The 26,205-nt window shown below is 36.8% G+C and overlaps 1 protein-coding gene across 1 annotated transcript; it reads left to right on the plus strand.

Annotated features, from left to right (window-relative positions):
* The first annotated feature begins 22,209 nt into the window (after positions 1–22,209).
* Positions 22,210–22,729, plus strand: LOC143536122 (heavy metal-associated isoprenylated plant protein 16-like). Its single transcript, XM_077030184.1, has 3 exons — positions 22,210–22,218; positions 22,323–22,392; positions 22,479–22,729. Exons 1-3 carry the CDS (start codon positions 22,210–22,212, stop codon positions 22,727–22,729), a joined length of 330 nt encoding a protein of 109 aa, XP_076886299.1.
* The last annotated feature ends 3,476 nt before the right edge of the window (positions 22,730–26,205 follow it).

Below are 26,205 nucleotides of genomic sequence, written 5' to 3' on the forward strand. Positions count from 1 at the left end.
GAAAAGAAAGTCGTGTTTGCTACAACTGCGGAGAACCTGGCCACATCCGTTCAGAATGTCCAAAGCTGACAAAGGTGCCTGACAACAAAGCAAAGAACACAGATGGACCTAAGAAGAATGCACAAGCCTTTCAGCTTACTGCACAAGAAGCAGCAATGATTCCGGATGTCATTGCGGGTACGTTCCTTATCAATAACGTTTACGCTAAAGTATTGTTTGATTCCGGAGCAAATCAAAGTTTTATAAACACGAAGTTTTGCCAAGCCTTAATTAAACCATTAACCAAACTCCATCAAGTCTGCACGGTAGAGACGGCATATGGAAATTCCATACATACTCATGAAGTACTTCAAGAAGAAAATATAAACTTACTAGGCCACCAGTTTAAAGCAAATTTACTCCCAATGAGTCTGGCTGGATTCGATGTTATATTAGGAATGGAATGGTTAGCAGCCAATCATGCTCGAATCTTATGTAATACAAATTCTGTTGAAATTTGCTCGCCAACAGGAGAAATTATTACAATTCAAGGAGATAAGATGCTCAAGCCTAGAAAGTTTATATCATTAATGAAAGCAGCAAGCTATCTAAGGAAACAAGGCGTAGTATATATGATTTCTATAATCATTAGCGCCAAAGGAAAATAGCTAAAAGAAATTCCGGTAGTATCGGAATATCCTGACGTCTCTCCAGAAGATTTACCTGGGCAACCGCCTGATCGATAAGTTGAATTTAGAATCCATATAATACCAGGAGTAGCGCCAGTTGCTAAAGCACCATACCGATTAGCGCCAACAGAGATGTTAGAATTAAAGAAGCAATTAGATGAATTGCTAGAAAAAGGTTTCATACGACCTAGCTCATCACCCTGGGGAGCACCAGTACTGTTTGTCAAAAAGAAAGATGGGTCGATGCGTATGTGTATCAATTATAGAGAATTGAATAAAGTCACAATTAAGAATCGGTATCCTTTACCGAGAATTGATGATTTATTTGATCAACTCCAAGGAGTTCGATATTTTTCTAAAATTGATTTACGCTCAGGATACCATCAATTAAAAGTGCAAGAAGAAGATGTTCCTAAAACAGCTTTTAGGACAAGATATGGTCATTATGAGTTTACAGTCATGCCATTTGGTTTAACCAATGCACCAGCTGCATTCATGGATATGATGAACCGAATATGTAAACCATATTTGGATAAATTTGTAATCGTTTTTATAGACGATATACTTATTTATTCCAAAACCAGTGAAGATCATGTTAAACATCTTCATACACTTTTGACACTATTGAGAAAAGAGAAGCTTTATGCTAAATTCTCAAAGTGTGAATTTTGGTTACAAGAAGTACAGTTTCTAGGACACTTGATTAACCATGAAGGTATTCACGTGGACCCTTCCAAAATCGAAGCTATTACTAATTGGGAAATTCCTAAAACTCCTACAGAAATTCGAAGTTTCTTGGGATTAGCAGGATATTATAGACGCTTCATTCAAAATTTTTCCCGAATAGCAGTTCCGTTAACCAAGTTAACGTGTAAGAATGTCAAGATTGAATGGGTACCTAAGCAAGAAGAAGCTTTTATAACTTTGAATCAAAAGTTAACAAATGCCCCAATACTTGCACTACCAGAAGGAACTGAAGATTTCACAGTCTGTTGTGATGCTTCTAAATCAGGATTGGGATGTGTACTAATGCAATGTGAGAAAGTCATTGCTTACGCATCTAGACAATTAAAGAAGCATGAAGAGAATTACACAACACATGACTTAGAATTGGGAGCAATAATTTTTGCCCTAAAGATCTGGAGATGCCATTTATATGGTAGTAAGTTTACCGTATTCACAGATCATAAAAGTTTAAAATATATCTTTGGGCAAAAGGAGCTTAACATGAGGCAAAGACGCTGGATGGAAATTCTTAGCGATTATGATTGTGAAATCCTATACCGTGAAGGTAAGACAAATATAGTAGCCGATGCATTAAGCAGAAAAGAGCATGAGAAACCTAAAAGAGTGCGAGCTCTAAGGTTAGAACTTCAAATCAATTTAATTGATGAAGTAAAGAATGCTCGATTACAAGCAATAGAAGAAAATAATATTGCTAATGAGAAAATAAATGGTACCATTGATCTACTTGTCAAAGGAAATGATGAAATTCTCTCGATGGGGAACAGGATCTGGATACCAGTTATAGGAGGATTACGAGAAAAGATTCTTGAAGAATCCCATAAGTCCAAATACACAATGCATCCTGGAAGAGATAAAATGTATCAAGATTTGAAGAAAATCTATTGGTGGATAGGAATGAAAAAGGACATAACTAGTTATGTTTGAAAATGTATAACTTGTTCACAAGTTAAAGCAGAACATCAAAAGCCATCAGAATTACTTCAACAATTAGAAATGCCAGAATGGAAATGGGAATTAATAACAATGGATTTTATTACCAAATTACCTACCACAAGAAGAGGTAATGACACAATCTGGGTGATTGTGGACAGATTAACAAAATCAGCTCATTTCATACCAATGAAATAAACTTTCAAAATGGAACAATTAGCTAAGCTGTATGTAGACAAAGTTGTCTCATTACATGGAGTTCCATTATCCATTGTATCGGATCGGGATAGCCGTTTCACTTCTCATTTTTGAAAAAGTTTCCAAGTAGCTATGGGAACAAAATTAAACTTGAGCACGGCATACCATCCGCAGACTGATGGTCAAAGTGAAAGGACCATACAAACATTGGAAGACATGCTAAGAGCATGTGTAATAGATTTTGGTGGAAATTGGGATGACCATTTACCACTAATAGAATTCTCCTATAATAACAGTTATCATACAAGCATTAACGCTGCCCCATTTGAAGCCCTTTATGGACGAAGGTGTAGAACACCAGTATGTTGGGCAGAAATAGGAGGAAAACAATTATCTGGTCCTGAAATCATACAAGAAAGTACGGATAAGATAAATCAGGTTAAGGAAAGATTAAAGACCGCACGGGATCGTTAGAAAAGTTATGCGGATCATCGACGCAAACCATTGGAATTCCAAGTTGGAGACAAAGTGCTACTAAAAGTGTCTCCATGGAAAGGAGTAATCCGATTCGGTAAGAGAGGAAAGTTAAGTCCGAGGTTTGTTGGACCATTTTAAATTCTCAAACGAATTGGACCAGTAGCCTATCAGCTAGAATTACCAGAGGAAATGTCAGGTATACCTGATGTATTTCATCTAAGTAACTTAAGGAAATGTTTAGCTGATAAAACACTCGAAGTACCCCTTCAAGATATAAAGGTAAATGAAAAGTTGAAATTCGTTGAGAAACCTTTGCAAATTGAAGATAGAAAGATCAAGAATCTCAAGCATAAAAGAATAGTTCTGGTCTAAGTGATGTGGGATTCAAAACGTGGACCAGAATATAGTTGGGAATTGGAATCCGAAATGAAACGGAAGTACCCACACTTATTCCAAGTAATCTCGAGGACGAGATTCAAAATAAGGAAGGGAGACTATAACAAACCATAAAAATAAATAAAGGAACAAAAGAAGGAAAAAGTAAGGAAATGAAAGAAGGAAAATTCCATCCCACATTGGTGGAGGAAAGAAAAGGAGAGTCTCCCACCTTAGCATAAATAGGTTCGTAAGTTTATTGTCCCACATCGCTAGATGATAAAACTAGTAAGCTCTTTATAAGAAAGGAAATTTCTATGTTAATGTTCTTATAAGACATATCACACCCAGTGGTCCTAGCGGGCGGTGCGAAGCACCCAAACGCGCACGCGCACGCGCACGGGCGAAGTGCGATGGGCGCAATGTGACGCTTTGATGGCGCACTTTGCACTTCGCACGCTCGCATCTTTGTTGGGAATTAAGAAAAATAAAATAAAAAATAAAAAAAATAATATATATATATATATATATATAAATCCTTCCATCGCGATACGCGACGGGTTCAGATTACCCATCGCGTACCGCGACGTGGAGGTTACGCAGTGGCCACGTAGCAGGCCTACGGCTGACTCATCATAGCTACATGCTTCTTCGCGATACGCGATGGCTTTCTATTTATGGCCATCGCGTACCGCGATGGGGTCCGAAATTTGCTATAAATAGAAAGGTGACGGGACATTCAGAATTCGCTCAAATCTCTTTTCTCTCTGAATACACACACATATAAGTATAAGATAACGGTATAATACCCGAGTATTGTAACGATATCCGATCGAAAGAGATATACACGAATCCGAAGCTCTGCCTGTTAAGGTATGACATTGTGCCATCCTGTAAAGTTTCTACTCTCGTGATTATCGTTATGATTATTGGTTTTATACTAATCTAGAGATACTGCATTGTGTTTATCCTAGGTGCTTAATACCAGGATGTGTTCTTTAATATATAAACTTGCAAGGTGAGACATTCGAATTTTTATATCACTCACATTTGCGTGAGACGACTATTTTTCCGACATTGTCATGATGATTTTAAAACCTATAAAACTCATGGCAATTTGTCTAAATGTTTTCAAATATATTTAAGTATTTTAAATACATTACAGTGATTAAGTCTCTGTAGACTTACGAGATGATTACTACTGGTATTGTGGGGTTTTGTATACAAGGCTTGCCTACTGGGCTATTACACGTTACTTATTGGACAAGTGTTAGCCAATAAGTAATATGACCACAGTCATAGATACGATCGAGTGACAAGTACCTTTCGGTAATTTGTAAGCAGGCAGGTGTAAAAACATCTTAATGCTGTAACTGTAAAATGTGTCATTTACAAATGAATGTACTCACCAGTATTTCTTGCTGATCAAATATTTTAAACATGTTTCAGGTGACTTGTTAGAGACAAATGAATGATGTATGCGGGATTCCAGCTTAAATAAGTGGTTTGTCACCAGAATAAAGAAACGTGTTTTGTAAATTAGGGATTAGCCCTATAAAACTTATGTTTGTATCTAAAGGAATTAAATTCCCGGTTTTATCATAATAATAATCATGGTGTTTTTATAACTCTGATCATTTTTCCTAACTAAGGTTCTGATGAAATTTTCCGCTGCAAAATAATTTAATAAACACAGATACCACCAATCAATGTTTACGGCTTCCCATCCCAGGGTATAGGGGTCGGGGGCTGTCCCAACAATTATGATGTATATGAATAAATTCTATGATCAAATTAAAGTTTCTAAAAGTTTTGAGAACATAGATTATGAAATGTTTTCAACAATTTTATGACATATATTACAAAATTGTCGCTTTCTAGCAATTAATACATCAAATACCTTACATTTTCGTAGAAATTTCCTAAGCTGATAATAACAAAGACTTGCAAGCGTGTTAGGTGGATTGAGTTTTTCTTTTCTGATTTTTTGTTTTGTTTATCTACTTTTTATAGATTTTTAGTATACAAAATGGAAATATTTAGGATTGGTAATGGGAAGAATTTGAATACGAGACCGGATATGATATCATTTTAAATAGAAGTAGCAGGTAAGATATTTAGACATACACGACCGATTACTCAAACCAGTTTATTTGCATCAAAACCAAATGTATTAATATACTACTTAGTATTAAAATAAGAAATAATATATTAGACTTTCTAGACATTTGAATTATATAATTGTATATAAATATTTTATATTATAAACCGGTTTTCAAGGTGAGTTTAAGATTGAAGTTTAGGTAGTGATCAAACCGTAAGGTTGAACCACATAATTAAGAACATAAAACGGTTATATCGATACAAGTACACCCGTGAATAGTGGTTAGCTGATAGGTATGATACCGGTTGGTAACACCTTATATTAACATGAAGATTTAAAACCTGGTAATAAAAAATTCACATGATTTTTCTCAATCACTTACTTGATTATAAAAACTTGTTGACTATGGATGACAATATAAACTTGTTGACTATGGATGACAATATGACGGGTAGAACGAGTTTAAGTAGTAATCTCAATTTCATACCCGATTATAAAAACTCGTCCCATACTCGACTCAAAAGCCGTCGGTTATATATCGTGTAACTACCCATCGGGTATCGGATATACTCGTTAATATATTAAAAACGCTTACCGGGTAAGACTTGATACAAGAAACTTATCGATTATTGCCATCACTCGTTAGCCTATTAAGTCGGACCCTAATTAAGGGTATGTCTTCCATGTAATGAAGCCTTTATGAGGCAATTATTAAGAGAAAGCTTGACAACTTATCTAAGAAAAGATTGCTGATAAAAATGAACAATGTCTTTAAAGACCAAAGTTGGGGTGATATAATAACAATTATAAAAGGGTTGCAACTGCATTGAAATTGTGTTAAAATGTTGATGAAAGTGCAATTTGATTGAATTTTAGTTATATAAAAGTAATAATTAAATTTGTCGTATTATTTTTAATTACATACTTGTATGAAAGATATGAGTTAATTTATTATATTTAAGTTAACTTTTTGGTTAGTTTTTAATACTATTAGAAATACCTTGGGTTTGATATGTTTTTTTATATGTTTAAAATATTTTCGTTTTTGTAATCAAAATAACTTGATTGCATTATTGAAAACAAAAACTTTTAACTATTAAAAAGTTAAAAGCGAACCAAACTCGATTGGTTTATAACAAAGAAGGTTTAATTTTATTGAAATATAAAAATCAATTCATAAAAAAGTCTTATAAATTTTATTCGTTTCGTAACCAACATTTTCAGACCAATACGCGTTGCAGTAGAGCAGATTAGATACACAATATGTTCAAAAGCTACCTTGCATTTCGGCAGTGATGCAACATGAATTCTGTTGGTATTGGTTCTGTTTATTACGGTAAATGTTATGTGACTAAAGTTGAAATCTAAAAGTTTTTAATGTTTTTTTGGCCAAACTTGAAAGTCCTAATATTTTATTGTAAAAGTGAAAAATCTTGTGCCAAAAGTTGAAAGGCTAAAAGTTTTGTGACAAAAGTTTATTATCAAATTTGAGAGACCAAAAGGTGAATGCGAGAAACTTTGGGACAAAAGTTCAAAGAAATTCAAAGTTTAAGGATCAAATATGTAAAGTTGTGAAACTTTGGTGAAAAAAAAACACAACTTCATATTAATTTCCTTTATATATAGTTTAAACAAGAAATTGTTTTAGGTATAGGATGCATTGACAATTCCCACATTACACCCAACTATAAAATCGTTGGAAATTTGAATCTGGTAGTAGAATCGCTGGAAATTTGAAATTGGTAGTAGAACAGTTGGAATTTTGAATTTGGTAGTAGAATCGTTGAAAATATGAAATTGGTAGTGTTAGGCATGTAAATTGTATGCGAAACCATCAAAACTATCTTATTTTGATTAAAACTAATTATAATTTAGTTTTTTTTTCTAATTTTAAGAAACCTAACTCGGTGTGCTCAATTAAAGGAAAACCCAATCTGTATGCAAAAGGCAGTTTTGTTAAAATAAGAGGTGCAAAAGTGAGGAACTTTAATGCTCGATGGGCAAGTTAAGTATTCTGTTCTTAACTATACTCCTACATGACAAATGCAAACATCAAATGCCAATAGCCGTGTCTTGCAAGTTCGGAGGTGCATACAACGACCACATTAAAGCAACTTATAAAAAAGTATTGACAAAAGGTTTGTGTGTTGTTATACATTTCACATAAGGGATTAACCGTACTTTAATATTTAATAAAATCATGACCATATCATATTTCGGGTCCAATATATTTTTAACAGCGTAAGTTATTTTCTTGAATTGAATAGAAGTATAGAACCATAACCAAATACTTTGATTATTAGATGATACTATAACCAAGCTCTCAGAGTTATAATGGAAACGTCTAGTTTCAACTATTGTTAAGATACATTGGGTAACTAAAATATATAAAGTTTTAGATATTTTTTAGGTTATGAAAAGAATGCATCTCTAGATAGATATAATTATGTAGTCATGTAAGATAACATGGTAAACAATTACATAACCATTTAATTTATATATCATGGTTAAACCAATTGGTCTTTGATTAACTAGTAAAAACAAGAACCTTATAAAAAAATAATAACAAATTTACCTTTTCATAACAACTTTATTCTTTTCTAAACCTTTAAGATTTCAAAAAGGGTATAAAATTATATGAAAGTTTTGATATTTACAAATAAAGTCATTTTTTATATAACAAAAGTTTCATTAGTGTTCCGTACAGTTCCACTTTCTTTTATAAACATTAACTAGGTTAGGATCCCGTGTGCAACACGGATTAGAATTAATAAATTTCAATGACAACACAAATAACGTGTTAGATTGTTTATATATTTTAAATATGCAGTTTACAATATAATAAATTACATTTAAACGACATGGTGTGTATACACACACACACACACACATATATATAGACACACATTTATAGCATTTATAGTTTTATATATAACTTAACCGTCTCTACATGTATATCATGTCATCTGTTTTATCTTTGTGTTCTTAACAACGGATATAAGATATCAAACTGTACAACATTTATAGTCCGAATAACATGGAATATTTTTAAAACTAAGCAACCAAACACAATATTTCATGAAAGGGCTAATGACAAGTTTGATGACAAATGCATTTTTTAAGGCCATGGGAATACTCTAACCCAACATAAATTAAGATTACATGACGCTTTAAAAATAGATTAAATCACTCCTCATGTGTGTTAAATTTGTTAAAAAGGGGTCATGGATTATATGCTTTTAGCGGGTTAAAAGGCAAAGAAGAATATATTAAATTAACAATTAATAGGAATGAAATAGAGTTAAAACTTAAAAGGATTAAACCATTTACATTAGGTGAGATGGAGAGAAAGAGAGTAAAATAAGTGACGTGGTTCTTATATGAATTTAAGAGGGGTTAGAATATACCCAATGACCTCTGATAGTTGGTTTTCTTATTAATTTATTCCTTGAAGAATATGGGATGGGATAAATATAGGTTTTTCTTAACTTTAAAATGTGTCAAGTGACACAAGATGGTCTAATTAGATGCAAAGTGACACCACCACATTTTTATTTATTATGTTAAGGATTAAGGATTATATTATTAATGATTACTAATTAAGAAAACAGAATTGTTGAAATGATAAAAACCGAGTACTTATTCTTTAAGCTCAAGCTCTTTTATTTTGTTATTCAAATAATAATAACAATGATAATAATAAGTAAACAGAGTATTTCATTTTCTTATACATCAAAGCATAATATGACTTTCACATGTCCATGGAGATACTCCCTAGGGTGAGCAGAAAACCGAATAAACCGAATCGAAACCGACTACCCGAAAAAAACCAAACCGAACCAAAGCATTAACCGAAGGTTATTTTTTTGGTTATTTGAAAAGCCGATTTTTCGGTTTCGGTTAGGTTATTCATTAAAAAAAACCGAATAAAACTGAACCGAACCGATTATGCCTTTTTTGTATTCTTCATACTCAAAGCCATCAATTTATCACTTTACATTCTTTGTTAAGGTAATCGGTTACACCTTTTCTTTATTCTAATATTTTCTATTTGGAATTTATTCATGGATAATAATGACTAAAGACTTATCATTCTATATTATATGTAACGTGAATAATTATTGTAGTTCATTAATTGATTTTGAATTTTTTTAATGTACACGCAGTTAACCAAAATTAACCGAAACCGAAACCGAAAATAACCGAAAATCGAGTAACCGAAAACCAATCGGTTAGGAAACTAAAATAACCGACTACTTCGATTTTGGTTTAGGTTTCACCCAATAACCGAATCGAACCGAACTGTGCTCAGCCCTAATACTCCCATTCTTAAAGTCTTAAAATTTAAAAATTACAATTGATAACAACACACATTTATTACTAATTACTTATTAATTAACTCATAATGATATGAGCAGCATATTTTAAGAAATGTTCAATTACCATTTAACAATTTTAATTATTCTTTTTTTAGATAAAAAATAAAAGTTTTAAGAGAAAAAACTTGTCAAGTGGCACAACCGTGGTATAATTAGATGCCAAATGTCACAAATAGGTTTTTGTTTATTATAATAGTAGATTAATACTACTTCTTTTTTATCTTTTCTTTTTTTATATCAAGTGATCAAATGGATTGCATATGAAACTTTGTTAATGTTTAGTGATATTTTTTCTTCAAGTGTGTTTAAATTAAACAATTATGAAACTTCTTCACTATAAACTTATATTTCATATTAGATTTGAAAAATAACTAATAACCAGTAACAAAGATTTATACATATTTCACTCATATCACTTAATTTTTAAAAATTAGCACTTAAATAACTTGAGTGTTATTAATAGGGAAAATTCCCATAATAGCCCATTTAAAGAATGTGTTTTCAAGATTATCCAACTAATTCAAGTTTCCAACTTTGTCCCTTTAGTATCTCGTCGCCGACGACATGATAGCGAACACCGACGATGCGTTACTGAAACAAATAGGATAACGACACGTGGTCGGAATCTGTGTTGACGATGCGTTATGTTGCTAACGTAGGGTAGCAGCGATGCGTTATGTTGCTAACGTAGGGTAGCAGCGATGCGTTACTGGTAACGCATTGCTGCTACACGCATCGTGAACCCTATGTTATGTTAACACATCGTTCGTGTTCGCTAACATGTTTCCGGCGATGAGTGTAACACCCCGACCAAAGGCGGATTATACATCGGGGCGCCACATATTGCTTCATTACTCGCGACACTATTGGTGTCAATATTTATTAATACACATTTTATCGCGCACGCGCGGCGGGGAAAATAAAGAACATAAATCAAACATAAATCAATATATTATAAATTATAACATTCAAACAACATTAACTAGTCTTGATACATTTTAATTCTAGGTCCAAAAGTAAAAACGTCCTACGTGTCCACAAGCTCCAAAACAGCTACTGCAAACCTGAACATGTGTTAAAATAAACGTCAAACACTTGCGTGTTGGTGAGAAATCAAGTTTAATAGATAATCATAGATAATCACAGTAAATCTGCGCGCAACACGTGTATGTCTAGAGTTTAACAAGGGTGTAATCAGATTGTGATCAAGCCTAAGATAGTTCATAGATCATAGTTCAATCCATGCTCCCAATTGAGCATAAAAACGAGAAAACATCTGTGCAAGTGTAAACAAAGAAAACCGTAAACGATAGGTCTCCCGTGTTCAACTAATGGTACCAACGGAACTGCGGAATAGGCCGAACAAAGCGGTTAATGATACACACATACAAATAAACAGCCAAGTAAACGTCCTCAACACATGGGATACTGCGCGACTAAAGTTCATAAACAAGTTTAAGACTCTAAGTTTTGTACAAACACATGAACATCCCAAAACATTAAAACTAAAAAAAAGGGATTAGGTACGAGATTACTCACTTGATAAACGATGCGGTGATAGATATGCAAGAATCAACTCTTAAACAAGCAAAGTTAACCTATAATTAAAGATTATTGTTTTAACGATTGGTTTTAAGTCTTGATTATAAGTTAGCATAATTAATAAGTAAACTATTATATATAATATATATTACCGGAAAAGCAGGAAGAACAAGGAGGAAGACGGAGGCAGAGAGGAAGACGGCAGAGAGAGCAAGGAGCAAGAGAACAGGAGAGATTAAGTGTTTTGTGTGTGATGTGTTATGAAATATTATTATTATTTATAGAAAAACCCTAGGAGACATAATCCCTAGAAAAGGGAAAAAGATCTTAAAAAGCAAAAGATATCAAAAAGCATAAGAATCCAAAAGCAAAAGATATCAAAAGATATGGCAGCTGCAGGGGCAAGATAAAGCTGTCAGGGAAACAGTAACAGGCATGGGCGGTTCAGATAAAGGTACTGGATAAAGCTTGGCAAAAGCAGATCTCAAAAGATAATGTCAGTCACTTTATCTGCCAACCAATGGGGTCGGTGCGCATGCTGCGCCGAAAGTAACTTTTCAGACAAAAAGCAGATTAGGTCAACAGCTCAAAAGATAAGACAACACAAAAGCAAACGGCTAGATTTAAACAGAATATCAAGGGTTAAGCGCGGGAAGGCTGAGTGCGCGAGCGCGAAGGCTGGCACAACAATCCTTAGCGCACTGCGGGAAGAATCGCAAATCCTTAGCGTGCTGCGTGAAGAACAAGAATTCTAAGCGCATCGCGGGAAGAACATACATTCTTAGCGCATTGCGGGAAGAACATGCATTCTTAGCGCGCTGCGAGAAGAGTTCTCTTCACGCATCGCAGGAACAGGATGTCTTCACGCAGGCTTCCATGTAAGGAGTCTGGCGCGTGGAGCTGCAGACATCCTTAGGCGGGAAGAACCAAAGGACAAGCAAAGAGGGAAACAAAGCGTAAGGGCGGGACGGCGACAAGAGGGAAAAGAAGGCGGAAAGAGAGAAGGAAGAGGGACGGGACGGCGGAAAGAAAGAGAGAGAAAGAGGCGGGAAGGAAAATATATATTATTATTAAAAGTAAAATATAAGTATAAATATTAAATAATAAAAGAGAGATCGGGTCAGAGAAACGGGTACCTGGGTCGGGTCGGATCGGGGCAGATGTCACAGTCTCCCCTACTTTAAGAAATTTCGTCCCGAAATTTATCTCGAAGTAGGTTGCGCAGAGAACAGGTGCGGGTACTTGATCTTCATTTGATCTTCCCTTTCCCATGTAAACTCGGCTCCGCGCTTGGACTCCCAGCGAACTTTCACGATAGGGATACGACTGCGCTTGGTTTGCTTAACCTCGCGATCCATAATCTCAACAGGCTTCTCAATGAAATGCATGGATTCATCAACTTGAACTTCATCAAGTGCAATGTGAAGGTTCTCGTCAGCTAAACACTTCTTGAGATTGGAAACATGGAACGTTGGATGCACATTACCGAGCGCGAGTGGCAGGTCAAGTCTGTAGGCAACTTTTCCCACACGCGCGAGGATCTTGAATGGACCAACATAACGAGGAGCAAGCTTACCCTTCTTCCCAAAGCGGACAACACCTTTCCAAGGCGACACTTTGAGGAGAACAAGATCACCAACTTGAAATTCGAGAGGCTTTCGCCTACGATCTGCGTAACTCTTCTGTCGGCTTCTGGCAGTCAGCAAATGATCACGGATCTTGGCGATTTTATCGGTTGTCTCTTGAACAAGTTCGGGTCCTGTGATTTGAGTTTCACCCACTTCGCTCCAACAAATCGGGGAGCGGCATTTACGACCGTAAAGTGCTTCAAATGGGGCCATACCGATACTGGAATGATAGCTGTTGTTATAAGAAAACTCGATCAAAGGCAGGTGTGAATCCCAATTACCTCCAAAATCAAGAACACAAGATCGGAGCATATCCTCAAGAGTTTGAATAGTTCGCTCAGACTGACCGTCAGTCTGAGGATGATATGCCGTACTCATGTCCAAGCGAGTTCCTAGCGCAGATTGGAGAGATTTCCAAAAGCGAGATATAAAACGGCCATCGCGATCGGATATGATGCTCAAAGGAGTACCATGGCGGCAGACGATTTCCTTGACATAAAGCTGCGCGAGTTGCTCAACACGGTAGTTTTCACGAATGGGCAGAAAGTGAGCAGACTTAGTCAATCGATCCACTATTACCCAAATGCTATCATGTTTGCTTGCTGTCAAAGGTAACTTGGTAATAAAGTCCATTGCTATACCTTCCCATTTCCACGTAGGAATTTCTGGTTGTTCGAGCAAACCAGATGGGCGTTGGTGTTCAGCTTTCACTTTAGAACAAGTCAGGCACTTAGCTACGAACACAGCAATATCCTTTTTCATGCCAGGCCACCAATAAGTAATGCGCAAATCCTTGTACATCTTATCAGCGCCAGGATGAATAGAATATCGAGATTTGTGCGCTTCACTCAGGATATCAGCGCGAAGATTCTCATCACAAGGGATCCAGATGCGATTGAGATAGCAGAGAATTCCACTCAGATTAGGGACAAAGAGTGCTTCCGCGCCACACGCTAACTCGGCGCGAAGGTTACCATTACTGATGGATGCGCGCTGCGCGTCACGAATACGCGATTCAAGGTTGCTTTGAATCGGCGCGAAGTGAAGCTGGGTGCGCGGCAAGATACAGTTAAGTTGGCAGGGTTTTCGGCTGAGCGCATCGGCTACCACATTAGCCTTACCAGGATGATACCGGATCTCACAATCGTAATCGCTGATGAGTTCGTTCCATCGGCGTTGCCTCATGTTAAGTTCCTTTTGATCAAAGATATGCTGAAGGCTTTTATGGTCAGTGTAGAGGATACACTTAGTACCATAAAGGTAGTGTCTCCAGATCTTCAAGGCAAAAACAACTGCACCAAGCTCGAGGTCGTGAGTTGTATAATTCCTTTCATGAACCTTGAGTTGCCTTGATGCGTAAGCGATAACCTTGCCTCGTTGCATAAGAACACAACCGAGACCTTGGTTGGATGCATCGCAATACACGACAAAATCATCATTACCCTCAGGTAGTGCAAGAACAGGAGCTTCACACAACAAACGCTTGAGCGTTAGAAAGGCTTCTTCTTGCTTCGAGCCCCAAATATACGGTTTACCTTTGTGCGTCAGAGCTGTTAAAGGCAAAGCGATCTTCGAGAAGTTCGAAATGAAGCGCCGGTAATAACCAGCTAAGCCCAGAAAAGAACGGATCTCGGAAGGAGAGGATGGCGTAATCCAGTTCTTGATTGCTTCAATCTTGGATGGGTCGACATGAATACCCATCTTGTTTACAACATGACCAAGAAACTGTACTTCATCAGACCAAAATTCACACTTGGAAAGCTTAGCATAGAGTTGCTCGGCTCTAAGCTTTTGCAATACCAACCGAAGATGTTGCTCGTGCTCGGCCTTGGTCTTAGAATACACCAGAACATCATCGATAAACACGATCACGAATTTATCCAAGAAAGGCCTACACACCCGATTCATAAGATCCATGAAAACGGCGGGTGCGTTGGTTAGACCGAAGGACATGACCAAGAATTCAAAATGGCCATAACGAGTTCGAAAAGCAGTCTTCGGAACATCTTCATCGCGGATACGCAACTGATGATAACCAGAACGGAGATCGATCTTCGAGAAACAGGAGGCACCTTGGAGTTGATCAAAGAGGTCGTCAATACGCGGTAAGGGATACCGGTTTTTAATGGTGAGTTTGTTCAACTCGCGGTAATCAATACACATGCGAAACGATCCATCTTTCTTTTTAACGAACAACACCGGAGCACCCCAGGGCGAAGAGCTAGGGCGAATGAATCCTTTAGCAGTCAACTCTTGAAGTTGGCTGGCCAATTCTTGCATCTCAGCGGGTGCAAGACGGTAAGGAGATTTAGCCACGGGGGAAGCACCAGGGACAAGATCAATACGGAACTCGACTTCACGAGCGGGAGGGATACCAGGAAGATCATCAGGAAAAACTTCAGGAAAATCACGCACAACAGGGATATCGCGAAGCTTCTTTCCTTCATCGGGTTTAACCACATGGGCTAGAAATGCAATACACTTCTTCCGCATGAGTCTTTGGGCTTCGGCGCAAGACATAAGTTTAAGACCACTGGAGGGTTTTTCGCCGTAGATATGAAGATCACCATTTTCCCGAGGTATGCGAATCAACTTCTTGGCGCAAATAACTTCGGCGCGATTCTTCGAGAGCCAGTCCATACCAATGATAACATCAAAGCTTCCAAGAGGCATAGGGATGAGGTCGATCAGAAAATCGTTTTCGTTAAGGTTAAGCGTGCAATCTTTAATTACCGAGTTTATTAAAACAGTTTCGCCATTAGCCAATTCAACTGAAAAATCTTCTTTTAAGTTATCGCGCGGTCGCGCAAGCTTCCGCTCAAAGGCGCGAGAGATAAAACTTCTATCGGCGCCAGTATCAAAAAGCATAGATGCATAAAATCCGTTAAGCAAAAATGTACCATTAACTACGTCGTTATTCGCTTGCGCTTGGTGCGCGGTTATGTTAAAAGCTCGTCCACGCGTCACTTGGTTTGAAATCTGGTTCACCGGATTCGCTTGTGTAATCTGAACTTGTAGCCTTGGGCACGCGTTCCGGAAATGACTTGGATCACCGCAGTTAAAGCACGATCTGGGTCGTGGGTTTTGGTAAGTTGGCTGTGGGTTCTGCGGGTAGGCTGGTGGTGTTGGCGCAATCGGATTGGAGGGAGGGGTTCTACAGTACTCAACGGAGTGACCTACGCGGCCACATCGGTTACATTGTCGACACGGGACTTGAGGTGGGTGATGAAGTCTACAGGTTGGGCAAAAGGGTTGGTTTCCTGTGTAAGGTTTCTTAGTTGGCGGGGCAGGAAGTGCTGGATTGGTTAAGGCATAGTTGTGGACTACAGGAGGTGCTGGGTAGGTTGACAGTGGGTTAGGCGCGTAAACTGGTTGATAAATTGGTTGCTGGACAATGGGCGGGTTGGTAAGCGCATAGGCTTGTCTGCGCCTACGTTTCTGGTTATGGTTTGAGGGTTCTGGTTTGGTTTCTGTTGGTTCAGGGACAGTCTTGGTGGGTTTGGTCTTCTCAGTTCCCCGCAGGAACAAGGTTCCTGTTCTGACATGGTTGTCGCTGAGCACAGCGGCCAATTCGATGGCGTCAGAGAGGGTAACTGGGTTTCTGGCCCATACAGAATCTTGAATTTCCATGGGGAGACCCCCAAGGAATTTCTCGATTGCTCGGCGGGAAGGGGTAACAAGGTGAGGGACCAGTAAGCTTAGCTCGTGGAAGCGCGTCGCGTACTCGCGCTCTTCACCGCTGTATTGCTTCAAGTTCCAGAATTCTTCCTCCAGGCGCTTAACTTCGTTGGGAGGGCAGAATTCTCGCGTAAGAATTTCCTTGAATTCCTCCCATGTCATGCTAGAAGCAGCCTCTGCGCCACGCGCATGAGCTACTCCATTCCACCATGTAAGCGCTCTGGATTCCAGGACACTGGAAGCATATAGGGTTCGTCTGTCTGAGGGGCATTGGGTGTGAAGGAAAGTGTTTTCTATCTTCTCGAGCCACTGGAGCATCACGGTGGCTCCTTCGAGACCTGTGAACTTTGGAGGGTTACCCGCATTAAATGACTTAATGTTGTAACCAGAGGTGTTGGTATTGTTTTGGCTCAAGGCTTGGGCTATTGCGGCGGCCATTTCCTGGGAACGTTGCTGTCTACGCATGCGCGAGGCTTCTCTTCTCTGAAATCGGCGAGATAGCGGAGGCATTCTATAAAAGTTTTAATTTTAGTTAATATCTTGGTTTTAGCGCAAAGTTTTAATCTTATAAAGCTTGGTTTCACGGAGTTAGATACTATCAAAAGTTAAAGTAAAATAATTGATCCTAAATGCAGACTTAATAGAGGTAACAAATTCGAATCAAGAATCGACAATTCATGTATCACCATGACTTTCCGAATTCCCAATTTAAAATATACGGGCAAACGAGTATTGGAGATTGACGATTCATGTATCACCATGACTTTTCAATCCTCAATATAAAACATACAAGAAAATGAGCATTGGAGGTTGACAATTCATGTATCACCATGACTTTTCAAGTCTCCAACCTCAGAACATAATCGTAAATGGAAATTGAAAATCAACTATTCATGTATCACCATGACTTTTCGGATTTTTAACCCCAACAAACGAATATGTAAGTAAAATCAATAAAAATCGAAATTCAACAAAAATCGAAATATCGCGGAATAAAATCATATACTGCGCAAGCGCGAGCATATTCATAAATAACGAGTAATTAACAATAAGCGCGCAAACATGAGATTTCTCTCATGCGCGAGAAGGGACTCTTAGGTATTCTAGGCCGTTACGTCTAACCACCTATCCTAAAGTCAACGAGCTTTGATACCAATCTGTAACACCCCGACCAAAGGCGGATTATACATCGGGGCGCCACATATTGCTTCATTACTCGCGACACTATTGGTGTCAATATTTATTAATACACATTTTATCGCGCACGCGCGGCGGGGAAAATAAAGAACATAAATCAAACATAAATCAATATATTATAAATTATAACATTCAAACAACATTAACTAGTCTTGATACATTTTAATTCTAGGTCCAAAAGTAAAAACGTCCTACGTGTCCACAAGCTCCAAAACAGCTACTGCAAACCTGAACATGTGTTAAAATAAACGTCAAACACTTGCGTGTTGGTGAGAAATCAAGTTTAATAGATAATCATAGATAATCACAGTAAATCTGCGCGCAACACGTGTATGTCTAGAGTTTAACAAGGGTGTAATCAGATTGTGATCAAGCCTAAGATAGTTCATAGATCATAGTTCAATCCATGCTCCCAATTGAGCATAAAAACGAGAAAACATCTGTGCAAGTGTAAACAAAGAAAACCGTAAACGATAGGTCTCCCGTGTTCAACTAATGGTACCAACGGAACTGCGGAATAGGCCGAACAAAGCGGTTAATGATACACACATACAAATAAACAGCCAAGTAAACGTCCTCAACACATGGGATACTGCGCGACTAAAGTTCATAAACAAGTTTAAGACTCTAAGTTTTGTACAAACACATGAACATCCCAAAACATTAAAACTAAAAAAAAGGGATTAGGTACGAGATTACTCACTTGATAAACGATGCGGTGATAGATATGCAAGAATCAACTCTTAAACAAGCAAAGTTAACCTATAATTAAAGATTATTGTTTTAACGATTGGTTTTAAGTCTTGATTATAAGTTAGCATAATTAATAAGTAAACTATTATATATAATATATATTACCGGAAAAGCAGGAAGAACAAGGAGGAAGACGGAGGCAGAGAGGAAGACGGCAGAGAGAGCAAGGAGCAAGAGAACAGGAGAGATTAAGTGTTTTGTGTGTGATGTGTTATGAAATATTATTATTATTTATAGAAAAACCCTAGGAGACATAATCCCTAGAAAAGGGAAAAAGATCTTAAAAAGCAAAAGATATCAAAAAGCATAAGAATCCAAAAGCAAAAGATATCAAAAGATATGGCAGCTGCAGGGGCAAGATAAAGCTGTCAGGGAAACAGTAACAGGCATGGGCGGTTCAGATAAAGGTACTGGATAAAGCTTGGCAAAAGCAGATCTCAAAAGATAATGTCAGTCACTTTATCTGCCAACCAATGGGGTCGGTGCGCATGCTGCGCCGAAAGTAACTTTTCAGACAAAAAGCAGATTAGGTCAACAGCTCAAAAGATAAGACAACACAAAAGCAAACGGCTAGATTTAAACAGAATATCAAGGGTTAAGCGCGGGAAGGCTGAGTGCGCGAGCGCGAAGGCTGGCACAACAATCCTTAGCGCACTGCGGGAAGAATCGCAAATCCTTAGCGTGCTGCGTGAAGAACAAGAATTCTAAGCGCATCGCGGGAAGAACATACATTCTTAGCGCATTGCGGGAAGAACATGCATTCTTAGCGCGCTGCGAGAAGAGTTCTCTTCACGCATCGCAGGAACAGGATGTCTTCACGCAGGCTTCCATGTAAGGAGTCTGGCGCGTGGAGCTGCAGACATCCTTAGGCGGGAAGAACCAAAGGACAAGCAAAGAGGGAAACAAAGCGTAAGGGCGGGACGGCGACAAGAGGGAAAAGAAGGCGGAAAGAGAGAAGGAAGAGGGACGGGACGGCGGAAAGAAAGAGAGAGAAAGAGGCGGGAAGGAAAATATATATTATTATTAAAAGTAAAATATAAGTATAAATATTAAATAATAAAAGAGAGATCGGGTCAGAGAAACGGGTACCTGGGTCGGGTCGGATCGGGGCAGATGTCACAATGAGATACGTTTATGTTGCTAACATAGGGTCGCAACGATGCGTTATCAGCTAACGCATCGTGGAACCCCCGCTTTAAACATTAACACATCGCTGCTACCCTATGTTAGCAACATAACGCATTGTCAACCCTATGTTATGTTAACACATCGTCGGTGTTCGCTAACATGTTGCCGACGACGAGATACCAAAGGGACAAATTTGAAAACTTGAATTTAGAGGGACAAACTTGAAACCACATTCTATAAATGGGTTATTTTGGGAATTTTCTCTTATTAATATTCAAGAGACTTGAACATTACATAAAAATTCTCATTTTTCATAAACACACCCTTAAAATAAACATTAATATATTGATAAGAGATGACTAGATGAGGACGGAAAACTTCGGCCCTGTTTGTTTTTGCCTCTTTTCTCTGAATAGAGGAAAACGTCTGATTCGGTCAGACGTAATCAGACGTGGGGCTGTTTGTTTTTTTTTCTGGCATTAAGAGGTTCAGCGTCTTAATAGCATCTGAACCAGTAAGAGCTTTTAGTGGGTCTGAAAACCTCTTAACCCAAAAAAAACATACGTTTGTCTTCGGCCTCCATTAACTTATAACCCGAAGACTAGGCTCCATCTCCGACGACTAGAGGTTCGTCTCTAGCCTCCACCTCCTAATGATTCAAATTTCAGACATTTGAACCACCTCTTAACATTCAGATATGATATTCAGATTCAGACTTTTATCTCTAAAAAACAAACGGGGCCTTCAACAATTTGATAAGTTATTAAGTTATTCGATCACTTATTTAAACACGAGGACTTTTGGACTTGGGATCTACGCGTCTCATATATAACTAACACATAAAAAAAGCTAAATACTTATTATAATTGTATATTGTAAGATTATTTATATTATAATGTATATTAAATTGGTAGGATCAAACTTTATTATTTTTCAAACAAGCTATGAAGTCAATAACTATTCTTTACTTAACTTTTTAAATTAACTGATTTTTCACAAGATATATTTGTGTATCGAAATAATATGATAGAACAGGAAGTTTGGGTACTATTTCCTAAATTGGTTTAGAACAAACGCAGACGTAAACTTGCAATATTCGACACTATCATAAACACGATTAAAAGTCTAATATGAATCCTAAAATAAGTTAACATGAATCATACAAGCTTTACTATATTTTACTGATTGCAATTCGAATTGGTGAAATGGAAAATATGTATATGGAGGCCAGCTAAAATTAAGCTTAATTATTTCATCGGTTAAAATTTTATCTTATCTCACATAGTTAGCAACATGGTCAGAATATCCGACCCAAAATTAACAGGTCAGAAATGGTTCGACAAAGTAATAAGAAAGTGACATGTCAATTCAAGTCTCACACAAATTTTACGTGTGAATAGTAAGCATATATCTCGCTTTCTTTTAAAAGTCTAGAAATTAAAAATCAACAGAAATAGGAAGAAAACAAAAAAATTGTAAGGTTGTAAATATTTTAAGCGTCGAATAAATACGGAACGAAGTAAAACCAAAATTATTTATTTTATGTGAATACTCTAGTTAACAACAAATATTTGACAAGTTAAATTCAGAGGGATTATTGATAGATTACATATTTCATTTTGAATTAGTAATGGCGTAAGTAAACCGAGTTCCTACCTGAGAGGCTTTAAATTGATGGAATATATAATAAGGAGTGAACAAAATATGTCCTTTGTGTGAAGATGGATTGGAAACTATAGAGCATCTCACGACGGGATGTTTGGTGGCGGCGAAAGTGTGGGGTCTTTTAAGCCGTTGGTGTAGGGTTCCGCCTATCTTTGTTTTTATAGTTTGAGATGACTTGGAGTTGTATAAGTCGTCGGGTTTAAGGGATAGAGAGAAGGACGTGTTCCACAGGTTAGTGATTATGGCTTGTTGGAGCATTTGGAAATCAAGAAATCAAAAATTCTTTGAAAGGACAGAGATCAAGATTGATTCATAATAGGGGAGATTAACTCGCTGGCCTTTTGTGGTATAAACATCGATCTAGGGCCATTGGTAAAGTTGGTGTAAATTCATTTTCATGTAATTGAGTTGTTTTGAAGTTGTAGTTGTCCTCCAGCTCAGCTTGTTTTGGCTTTTTCACTGGCTGTTTGTAAAAGTTACGTTTGTATGAAAAAAGAGCAATTGTGATGCATAAGATGAATAATGAATATAACCACTTATTAGTCAGTAATATATGTCATCAACTCCATTCCTTGACTTGGTACTCGTCCTCCTAGGCTTCTTCATTAAGCAATTGATGAGAGTTGAGTTGTCTATTAATACCCTCGTTCTTACAATCAACTTCTACCATTAATAATGTTAAACTTCTCTTTCTACTTTCAATATCCTCCCATCATAAATTCATAATATAACTTATAGAAATGGAGAAGGTACATATCTTTTTAGCAATTCAAACCCATTATTCTTCTTATTGTTATTATTATTTTTTTTAAATCATTTTACTCAAATTAATGTAATTTAAATGTTTTTACAGCAAAAGATTGTGCGGAAGTTGAGCACGAAGAAAACTCAAAAGGCCATGCAGGTCGCCGTTAGTGTCTCCGGTAAGTTTAAATAATATGTAAGCAGTTTTCAGGTTTAAATATAAACAATAATAATACTAAATGGTGATTTGAAATTTGATAATCAGGAGTTGAGTCAGCGGCTTTTGTGGGGGCGGATAAAGATCAAATAGAGGTGAAGGGTGCGGGTATTGACTCAGTCGAACTGACTACCTTGTTAAGGAAAAAGGTTGGATACGCGGAGCTAGTGAGCGTTGGTCCGGCCGACGAAAAGAAAGACAAGGAAACAAAGCCTGCGGAGGGGGTAATTCAAGTGGATCCTTACCAGTATTACTATTATAATTATGGCATGCCGTACTATTATGTATATAAGTATTGATGTTTCATAAGCTGAAACAGGGCCGTCTTTGAGGCATGGCAGGGTAGTCGACGGCCACAGACCTGACACCTCGCTAAGCCCGAAATTAAAAAAAAAAATTATATGTATTCTTATAAAAAACATGTGTATAATCAATGTTTCAACACAATTACATAACCACTAGCTTGGTCTAATGGTAAGAGGGTATGACATCTAACCAAAAGGTCGTGGATTCTAGTCTTATCTGAGACAATTTTAAGCTTATTTTTATACAAAAGTTTTTTATACAACTTAAATCATAATCAAATAAGTTCATTTATAATTAAATTGTTTAAACCCAACAAAATGTTTCTTTTACTTAAGGCCAAAAAAAAATTCGCCTTTGCCCCAAAAAAATTTTCGTCCTTTCGGAGCCGGCCCTGAGCTGAAACAGGGTGGGCAAGTGAAAACAAAGCACATAAATTGGTTTCAGTTTCATGTAATACTGTTTGTGTGGATTTTCACTTTATGTTTATATCAATTTCATCTCTGAATTTCTTATTAAGTTTGTACGGTTGAGAAGTGGAGGTTAAGATTTGACATCTTAACCTTTTAAGTTTCAAATATTCCTTTGACGAATCCTAAATTGACCGTTTGAAAATAGTATAAGATTAAACTACAAATATATATTTATGAAACGGTGGTATAAATACATCAAATAATGTTATAATGTATAAAACATGAAATCCATGGCATTGAGGTATAAAAGTTGTACATATACGAAAATATGAATTGTTCGGTTCGATTACTTTCGGATAACCAAGAGTATAAAAAATAACCGGGAACGCATTTCGCTTAATTGGGTTTGGTTTCATCGGATTTAAGTTTCATTTGGTTAACGATTCGGTTATTGCTCACCTTACGTATGATGTTGAGGCATGGCCGCATTTGGGATTTTGGGCCTCCTTTCTTGGCTACTTGGGCCTTCATTAACTTTCTTTCAACATTCTTCTCTTGATTTATTTAAGATTTTAATTTTAATGATTCTTCATGTAAATTTTATTTATGTGCTTTGGGTTTCCACTTTGTTGTGTTAGAAACTTGTATGTTTGATGGGGAAAAATTGTAACAAAACTACAATATTATATGTATGTAATTTGTATACATATTTAATTTTGTTAAATAAGAATAGGCTACGTGCATGTATGTTTTGTTAAAGGTCGTAACGATTTTTCTTTAGCATGTAACTCTTGGTGACTAGAATACGAGAGATGTGAATAACCATGGATTTGAATGTTTGAACTTATTCTGCTATTTTATTGGTTGAAAATATACAAAAAAATCTATGTGATTACGTATTATTAATTATTAATCAAATTATAAATTATTCTACTATTTTATTGGTTGAAAATATACAATAAAAATCTATGTGATTACGCATTATTTATTATTAATCAAATTATAAATAATTCTACTATTTTATTGGTTGAAAATATACAATAAAAATCAATGTGATTAGGTATTATTAATTATTAATCAAATTGTAAAGGAAACATAATATATCCTAGATATGAAAAAGTAAATTTAAAAAACTAAATATAATTTGTCTAGTACGCTCACATAGTCGGAGATGAAATCACACGTTAGGCTATAGAGGAAAACAATGTATATGTTGGTATAAAATAGCATAAAATCTTGACACAAATAGAATCAAAGAACCAATAAAATCTTAAATAGTATAAAAGCACTATGGTGATTGGTGACAAACGACTACGGCCAATTTAAGGTCATCACGGCGATGTAGCAAAACAACATGGACATAGCAACTTTGTCTGATTTCATCTTTAATGCAGCTTAACTTGCAACAAATTCATTGGCCCTGAGCTCAACAAGAAAATAGAAATGACAGTTATGTAAGGTTTACATAAACGTGTTTCTCTTCAGTCCACCTGAACACAAGAATAATAGTTGGTCGTACAATGAACCCCCTTTCAAGCGGACAGGTCAAGAAGTTTATGCGGCCATATTTTTAGTAGAAATTCCTAGTTGTTTAAGAGCATCACATAGAACATCTCTAACCAAACTATGAATGTATCCAAAATCAGGTAATTCATTGTTGTAGACTACATGCTATCAAAGAGAATTCAAACAAACGTTGAGGCAAACTAGACATGGCTCATCAGCCAGGAACTGAGAGATCATTATTCGGTATTTAAGGATAGCCCGACAGAGCCTTCCTCGAGAAACCTTTAAAAATCAAGGCCCGAGGCAAGTATAAAGAAACGGCCCCCTAAAATTATTAAAAAGAAGTCACTCCAAGGATATAAATCCAAAACCTTTGATTTCACGTACAGACTCCTTCTCGGTTGTTCCATATAATGATTTTATAAATTTTGGTTTTTAAAATAAATATCCATATAATATATATAATTTTTATGGGTCTCAGAGAGAGCGGCCCCTCTGCAGGCATCCCCGCCTCGTCCCTCCTCAGGGCCGACCTTGTAGACCGATGCTCCAATGTCGACATATGTTGGCATAATCCTTCAATGGTGATGGTCGTCGTGAGATCCTAACCCTTGGAAGTCCATAGACCGTCAAACAATCTGTCAGAAAACCGTCGGTAATCACCTAGGGATTTCGATCGTTTGAAACATGTCATCGCTTATACTTATTTATTTCATCGCTTAAACTTATTTTTTTAGTAGTAAAGTTAATACTATTCAATTAGTTTGTATATAGTTAGTAACTTAATTAGTATCTTTAAAGGAAAATATCAATTAGATAAAATCTATAACTTTAATTAAGAAGACAATTTTTATAAATCTTGTTGGGCAATAATAAAGGGAGTGGTTTCGTATTTGTTCTTTAGTCTCCCTAGTCCCCAATAATAAATAAACATTAAATAACGACTTGAGGCTAAGTCGTCAAGTCTCCGAGTACGTACGGTTCAAGTGGGAACCTTCTAACCACATCTCATTTCCATATTTGTTGACCTGGTCTTCTTCATCTAACATTCTCCTATAAATACCATCTCTCACATTCTCACTTCTTCAATCACCACCCTCTTAACCTTCTCTTCCTACTTTCAGACATTCGTAAACACACAAACTCCGCAATGAAGCAAAAAATTGTGGTGAAGATTACCATGAACGGCGACAAGAAAACCCGTAAAGCTTTGCAAATCGTCGTTAGTGTCTCTGGTATGTTTACTTTTCGTAAATTGTTATTGTTATAATTTTTGTTAATAATTACTTTTACATTAGATAGAAAAATTATTTTACATCAAAATAGAAAGCAAATGGGCAAACTGTGTCACTAGTACTAGTCCTTTTTGGATAACAAAACTAATTCTTTAAAAACTACATTAACACAGTTTAACTGAATTCATGATTTGATATTTGACAAATTAACAGGAGTTGAATCAGCGTCATTGGTTGGGTCAGATAAAGATCAGATAGCAGTGACTGGTGCGGGTATTGACTCTGTTGGACTAACGACCTTACTAAGAAAAAAGGTTG

The sequence above is a fragment of the Bidens hawaiensis genome, unplaced genomic scaffold, assembly GCF_021521415.1.
Source record: "Bidens hawaiensis isolate Kalapana, Puna unplaced genomic scaffold, B.hawaiensis_p1.1 tig00010738_1, whole genome shotgun sequence".
Lineage (NCBI taxonomy): Eukaryota > Viridiplantae > Streptophyta > Magnoliopsida > Asterales > Asteraceae > Bidens > Bidens hawaiensis.

What these genes read in the sequence shown, in the direction of transcription:
- LOC143536122 (XM_077030184.1), top strand. An exon ending in GGTCGCCGTTAGTGTCTCCG is followed by an intron (nt 22,393 to 22,478) that starts GTAAGTTTAAAT and finishes TTTGATAATCAG; the next exon opens with GAGTTGAGTCAGCGGCTTTT.